General features: G+C 39.9%; 1 protein-coding gene across 1 annotated transcript; it reads right to left on the bottom strand.

The window, feature by feature from the left end:
- Window positions 1-853: 853 nt before the first annotated feature.
- On the bottom strand, window positions 854-6695 carry LOC137570678 (nuclear receptor subfamily 0 group B member 2-like). Its single transcript, XM_068279380.1, has 2 exons — window positions 6046-6695; window positions 854-1432 (listed from the first exon to the last, which is right to left on the bottom strand). Exons 1-2 carry the CDS (start codon window positions 6641-6643, stop codon window positions 1191-1193), a joined length of 840 nt encoding a protein of 279 aa, XP_068135481.1. The 5' UTR covers window positions 6644-6695; the 3' UTR covers window positions 854-1190.
- Window positions 6696-7771: the final 1076 nt, after the last annotated feature.

The raw sequence follows: 7771 nt of genomic DNA, 5'->3' as shown, positions 1-7771 counted from the left end.
GTTACTAGAACTGGCCCTGTTAAAACCATGACCTTATTGAGCATTGACAGTGGTGGTTACAGACTGCATTGGGTACAAAACTAAGTATGTGGCAGTTTTAGTCAAATCTGATAAGATTTCATCTTAAAACTGATTGATACTTCTCATCAGCATTGGAAGTATCAGTTTTTGTAGATTCAATTAAGATATTATTGGCTCATGTATAGCTATCTTTTAGGGACTTTTCACATTGCGTCCATTGCATTCCATCAAAACGGACAATATAATCACATCCTATCGCAATGTAATTATATATTTAGTGGTTGGATTGTGTACTGGTTAAGGGCTCTGCCTTTGACATGGGAGACCAAGGTTCGAATCCTGGCTAGGTCAAGTACCTATTCAGTAAGGAGTTCAAGGCAAGACTCCCTAACACTGCAGGGTGGCCTCTTGAGCGCGTCCCAGTGGCTGCAGCTCTTGAGCGCTTTGAGTCCGACAGGAGAAAAGCGCTATACAAATGTTCGGATTATTATTATCGGGTTATTATATATTTATGGTACCCTCACATCCAGTGTGGTGCGGCGAGTTCCATCTGAGTAAGGTACAGCAAGCTGTGCATTTACCGGGTTTTTAGAATTTTTGAAATTCCTCAATTTTTGGAGGCAGGGGGAGGAGGGGCAGTGCAAGGTTATCAAAATGCATTTAAACCATTTCAGTTCAAGATAATTTTTTTCTTTCTTTTTTTTTTCTAAAAACTTAACCGAACATACTATGAGAAGTGCTGCAATGTATTTTTCTCAAGCAATGAGTTGTGCTTTCCTAAACCAGAGAGAGGGAAAGGACCCCTTTCCCAGATCATTTAGGGAATTATTCAGTTGAATTGACACCGATTTTTTTCTGAAGTTTCTTTGGCAACCAATACTGTGTTGTGAGAGGTTCAAATGTTTAATCAGAGTGCAAATAAATGGAGACAATATTATTATGACCGCTAGGAATACAATACTAATAAGTCCTATTTTTATGGTGCTTTCAGTTATCTCTTTGTATCTGTTTTTATCAGTTCTCTATCTTTCAAAGTGTTTACTGGGCCAATATAAGAAAATATTTGACCAGATATGTATGACATGGAAGACATCTGAGTCTTTCATACATAAAAGATGTTGTTGGAAACACCAAAGCAAGGGTTCAGATTTTTGCCTTTGTAGGCAGTGTTAGTTGATGAACAAAGTTTCGAGCAAAACCTCCTCTAGATTGATTTCTCCAAAGACAGGCTTGAAGAAAAACTCTGTGATCACTTTGGGGTCAATGGTCTTGAGATGTTCTAGAGCTTCTAGCATCCAGGCAAAGCGGGTGTGACTTCTGAGGTGTGTCCTTGATGTAAACTCCATTAGTGTTTGCTGAGCTTCTAGCTGCAATGTCTGGACATACTGTGGGAACCTCATACCGCTTATACCTGGGGAAAGAGAGAGCAAGAAGTAACAAATTAGAATAAAATGAATTATAAATGTATTTATTTTAAAACACTTAAAAGGAAACAAATTGTTTTTATAAACATATAATTTGTACACAAAAAGTATTTTACCTGTTTTGCTTTGTTTATTTATGCTTCTATGAGACTTACATGCGTTCTCCATCATGATGTGGATGCCTAGTAATGTCTACTGAAATAATGACCTATGCAGGATCACTATGCGCATATGAAGTTGGTATTTAAAGCAGTAACTGACCCTTATTCAAATAACTTTTTCTCCTATGTTTCCTCCTAGGTGATATTTTCACACCTCATCAAAAAATGCACTTCAAGCCACCAGCAGGCAATAAAATACTCAGAACAATATTGACAATACTTTTTCACCTACATTTTGGTACTTTTTTAATTGAAGAGTGCTGTGAAAATTATTTTAATTACTCAAAGACCGCTCCACGCCAATGGGCGTGCACGCAGCGGCAGCCCCAAGACCGCCTAACGCCAATTGGTGTCATGTCCTGGAGCCGGCTACTGAAGGAGATCGCGCGCAGGGTGCACGCGCATCTCCTTCTCGGGGGGCAGAGCTCCGCCCCCTCTTCAGTCTCTGGAGACTGTTAGACGGCGTGATCGCCGTCTATTTACACAGTGCAGCGCTGCGATCAGCAGCAGCGCTGCACTGGGGACAGCCGTGTGACACGGCTGTCCCCCTGGGGGACAAGAGAGCAATCGTCTCTCATAGGCAGAAGCCTATGACAGCCAATCGCCTGATTGGCCGGCTGGGGGGAGGGAGGGGTTTTCAAAAAAAGAAATAGATAAAGAAATAGTAAAAAACATTAAAAAAAAGAACATAAATATTGATTAAAAAAACAACAACAACTGGGGGGCGATCAGACCCCACCAACATAGCGCTCTGTTGGTGGGAAGAAAAAGGGGGGGGGGGGGGAATCACTCGTGTGCTGTGTTGTGCGGCCTTGCAGCTTGGCCTTAAAGCTGCAGTGGCCAATTATAAAAAAAAAAGAGCCTGGTCTTTAGGGGGGTTTACCACTGTGGTCCTCAAGTGGTTAAACAGAAGATAAAACATTATCTCAAGAAGAAAATCTTAATTTTTATCTTCTCTATAAAATAATGTTTTTGCAATTAGCAACTGAAAAAGTAATATAACAATTGTATTGAGTGTTTTCTTGCTTTCTGGTGGCTTAAAATGCAACTTAATAATATGATTAAAAATATCACCTGGGAGAAAACTCAGGAAAAAAAAAGTGGTTTGAATAGGGCCCACAGTGTGAAGCAGCTTGTCTGATGGGATATTGTCTCCATTTTGTGTACATATATATTCAGTAGCTGTTATACTGCAGTAATAACACGCAGTTGTGCAATACATTAGTCATGATCAGTACATTTGAAAGGAAACTCCCTATCATAGTGAAAATACAGTTTATGGCTATGTCCTGGTTGAACTGTGATAACATGAACACTCCTGACTCTACTAGCCTGATGAACATCAGATGTTGTGCTCTTTTGTAACCTGCACATATAGGTGGCCATACACCAAGCAACTCGGCGGCTGATCGGCCATGCAATTATTATAATAGAATTTTGTGAAAATCGGTGCCGCCAAGTGCACGCCCGACCAGCAATACAACCAATTTCACGACGAAAATTGATTGCATTCTTGATCGTGCATGCTGCAGGATGTTGCTCAATCGGGCGCGCAGCGGTAATGGCGTGCAACTTTCTGACGATCAATGAACGCAACGAAACTCCCAACGCTGTCTCCCCTAATGTCAATGTCCCCCCAGTGCCCATGTAAAGTGTATACATTACCTCTCCGCGGCCTCCACTTGTCCCCCACTGGCTTCCGGGCGTCTTCTCCTCTCCATAAACACACCACCCACGTGGCTTCCTAGTAAGTGTGCGCATGTGGCTTCAGGCCGGCAGATGCAACGCACAAGGCCAATTCCCGAGGGATTTCATGCAGAAATTAATCGAGAATCCGCCTGTGGTGTATGGGCAGCTGACAGATCTCTCTCTTATCAGATTTGATAAGAGAGAGATTTGTCTCTTGGTCGAATCTGCACATACATCGCTAGATGTATGGGCACCTTATCACAACCATCCCAATCAAGTGCCATATAATGAGATCAGCACTAAATACACCAAAAATACAATAGCCAATTGTATATTTTCTTTCTTTCAGTAATAAAGTCCCCCTTCCAGGCTTCCACTGAGCCAACAATCACTAAAAAAAAGTGATGGGTGGTGTTATTAGACACATATGGATGTTGAACTCAGATGTCAGTGGTTATATCTCTTTGAAAGTGGTTCTTGGATTTTTGTCTACCATCTTCACTATCCTCCTGCCCATTCAGGGGTCAGTGTTTCTCTAGCGGCCATGCCCATGGAGGTTGGCTGCTGTCTTAAGGACCTTACATTTCTTAATATATTTTGCAGCTGTCACAGGATCATCAAGCTGTTTGGAGATGATGTTATAGCTTTTACCATTAGCATGCTGTCTATATATTTTTTTTCTCATCTCTTTGGACTATGCTTTTCTACTTTCTCTGGTCCAAGTTCAGTTTGGGTTATATGATACCAAACAATGTTGCTGAATGACTGATGGCATGATTTGTGACATGTGTGATACTAATTAAAGTAAATGGCTAGTTGTATCACTGTAATTCAATTATTTCAGATCTTTTCTATGCATATTGTGAATGTATCCAGACAATTTTACAATATCATTGTAGAATAAGCAATACTCTTTTCACACTTGCTTTGCTGAATGACATGTTACCAGCATGCATCAATGTAAACATGGGCAGCACGGTGGCATAGTGGTTAGCGCTCTCGCCTTGCAGTGCTGGGTTCCTGGTTTGAATCCCAGCCAGGGTACCATCTGCAAGGAGCTTGTATGTTCTCCCCATGTCTGTGTGGGTTTCCTCTGGGTACTCCGGTTTCCTCCCACATCCCCCCCCAAAAAAACATACAGATAAGTTAATTGGCTCCCCCCTAAATTGGCCCTAGACTAGAGTACTTACACTACATAATACATACATAGACATATGATAATAGTAGGGATTAGATTGTGAGCTCCTTTGAGGGACAGTTAGTGACAAGACAATATATATACTGTACAGCGCTGCGTAAGATGTTGGCGCTATATAAATACTTAATAATAATATTTATTTTTCTTAATAACTTTTCAGGAGGTATAAAGTAATTTGTCCATGGGTTGAACAGGTAGCATCACCAATGTGTCCATGTTTGCACCATAGAGCACTGTCTGATACCTAGAATTATAGTTCCAGCCATGTGGAGTAGCATGCATAAGCATTGCAGTGAGGTAACTAGCTACAGCAGTAGACCAAAGATTACTCTATGGCGTGAGAGCACTGACTGTTGACCACATGAATCTCAATAATGGTGAGGGAACATAATAATCACCATTGACCCCCAACAAGGCCCTAACTAGGGAGGGTCCCAGTAATCATCATTGGAGGGACCTGCATAGTAGCCACTAAATAGGTATGGGTCAAAATGTGCATATGTAAATACTGTAAAGAGGTGGCCTACTGACCAGCATGGGAGCCCCCTGATCACAGAGGAGACATACTATGAGTGGCTGGATAGTGTAATGGTTAAGGGCTCTGCCTCTGACACAAGGAGACCAGGGTTCGAATCTCGGCTCTGCCTGTTCAGTAAGCCAGCACCTATTCAGTAGGAGATCTTGGGCAAGTCTCCCTAACACTGCTACCGCCTATAGAGCGCGTCCTAGTGGCTGCAGCTCTGGCGCTTTGAGTCCGCCAGGAGAAAAGCGCAATATAAGTGTTCTGTGTTTGTTTTTTGTTTGTTACTAAGTTCAAATAAATGCTAACATTTTTATTAGAGGGCCCACTGACCAGAATGTTAACTTCTTATTATGGTATGGCACAATATGCTCATATTAAAGTATTTTTAAAAGCATTCATCCATTCTTCTTTTTGGGCTGTAATTTTTATTTATTTTTAATTTTACATTTAATGGCATTTTTATGCCTGTATTTCTCATAATAATAATAGTAATGAATGCTGAAAATAATTTTAACATACACAAAAGAAGGTTTTAAAAAATAATAATAATAATTGTTCTCTGGTGTCTGGCTAGGAACACATTTGAATAAAGCTCTTTCATTTTTTGTATACTGATTTTAAGCTTCTTTGAGCCCTCTTTGGATGAGCAGATGCTTTTGTGCAGTAATGTAGCGGAGAAAATGGTCAAAACTGATATAATTCACACACATACTAAAAGTGCATTTGTATTTAGGGATAGCAATAATCATATCCACATAGCTGGAAGAAATTAACTATAACAATAACTCCATGACTATGGCCATACACCATACATTCTTGGTTCCACTACGTTTTTCAGTCTTACTGCATCCAAATAGTATAAGGTACTGACTATTTGAAAACATTCTTTAGTGAGACCCTCATGCTACAAAGATGAAGTTAGACTGAATCAATGTTGTATAGTGTTTTACCTGCTCCCTTTGCAGTATAGTTACTGAGTACTAGTTGAAGTTGTTCCTTAAATCTGCACCATAAAGAAAAACAACTTACTTGGATTAAACAGCAGCATCCCTTTAAGATAAGCGTATTCCTTTGCACATAAAGCCAAGCTCCAAAGTCTATGTAGCAACATCTGTATCCGCTGCACATCTTTGAAACATACTCCAGCTTGGGGTTTCAGTGTGGTGTCACCAGTGCAGGCAGACTGATTAAGAAGTATCTTTTTCAAGAGACTAGGTACAGAAAGCTCATTCCATTCAAAATAAACCCGTTCTTGAGCCAGTCCTAAAACAAACAGTGGAGCCCAGCAGTTGTGGATAAGCAGAATCTGATCCTCCTGTGGCAGCTGGTAGAAGCATGGGACATTTTTAATAAAAGCTACTGTTTTTAATAAAACTTCTGATGCTTTCTGACAGGTAACGTCAGTGTTTTTCAGCAACACCTTCCTGTTGCCTTCACAAGGACACATTGACACTTTGTCATTGCTGTCACAGGGGCAGCCACTAGACGAATTACAGTTGTGTCTGTAATGGTCATGTGGGCTGTACAGTTTTGGTGAAATTTCAGAATTGAGCATTCGGAAAAGAATACTATTGACTGGATCTCTGTTACATTGGCAGGCTCCAGTCCTCTCAGGCTTACAAGCCATTGCAGTGCTGTAGATATCTGTGATTCTGTGAAAGGAACAGACAGCTTACTATGAGCTGTATCAGACAGGAGGCAGATCAGTCTTCCTGATTGGTTAGTAGGTGACAGGATTATATAGACATTCAATGGTAATGTGACCATGTAGTGAATGATAAGAGCCTTGAACTTTAATTCTTACTAGTGTGTTTTTATTCAGATCAGGTAGGCGTGATTTCAGCTGTCCTATCTGCTAGAGCAGCAGTTATCTGAATGAGGGAGCTAGTCACAGATAGAAAAAGAAACAATAAGACAATTTGATGTTTACTCTTCCCTGTCACTGAGATATGGTGGAAGGCAGTGCCATGATATCAAGGACACCTGTCAGACTACCAGTTCTAAAAAAATACATTTCTTGCCAGTTGTTATTATCACTCGACCTTGAAAGAGCAAACTGCAGGCCACAGAGTTGACTAATAAGCTATCAAACATGATTTCAGTTTGCTTATTATGTCATTTTTTTGTATGTGTAAGTAATGTTATGCTATTTAATTCACTTTATTTCTTGATAAATACATCAAACATAGATGTAGACACAGACCTGTGTAAAAATATTTTACAGGCTGCAGAAAATAAAAATTTTGAATGAACATACACTACTCATCAAAAGTTTTAGTTCACTCCAATTTTTCAATTTTTTTAATTGAAATTCAAGCTGTTCTGTTCATACTCTGAAATGAATGTATAAAACAAATAAACAATATAAGTTAAAACAAAATCATGGACTCTATGGCATAAACCAAGAAGTATTCTAAACAATTGCCTCGTCATTTACCTTTGGCAGATACAACTGCTGACCACACTCCTGGCATTGTTTCAAATATTCTCTTCAGGAAGTTCTTCCCAGTTCTTGCAAAAGTTCCCATAAATGTGTGGCACTTATAGTTATTGCTGCTAAGGGTGGCCCAACCAGTTATTAGGTTCAGGGGCAATTTCTTTTTCACACAGGGCCATGTAGATTTGGAGTTTTTTTTCTCACTAAATAATAAAAACCATCATTTAAAACTGCATTTTGTGTTCAATTATGTTATCTTTGACTAATAGTTAACGGTTATTGATGAGCAGAAACATTTAAGTGTGACAAACATGCAAA

The sequence above is a fragment of the Hyperolius riggenbachi genome, chromosome 4, assembly GCF_040937935.1.
Source record: "Hyperolius riggenbachi isolate aHypRig1 chromosome 4, aHypRig1.pri, whole genome shotgun sequence".
Lineage (NCBI taxonomy): Eukaryota > Metazoa > Chordata > Amphibia > Anura > Hyperoliidae > Hyperolius > Hyperolius riggenbachi.
Note: the sequence above shows the minus strand (reverse complement) of the source record. Positions and strands in the feature narration are given on the sequence as shown.

Bases quoted from the DNA above. Each gene is read 5' to 3' on its own strand.
- LOC137570678 (XM_068279380.1), bottom strand. From the start codon at position 6,643: ATGGCTTGTAAGCCTGAGAGGACTGGAGCCTGCCAATGTAACAGAGAT. The intron at 1,433-6,045 runs GTAAGTTGTTTT...CTCTTTCCCCAG, and splicing joins GATGCTGCTGTTTAATCCAA to GTATAAGCGGTATGAGGTTC.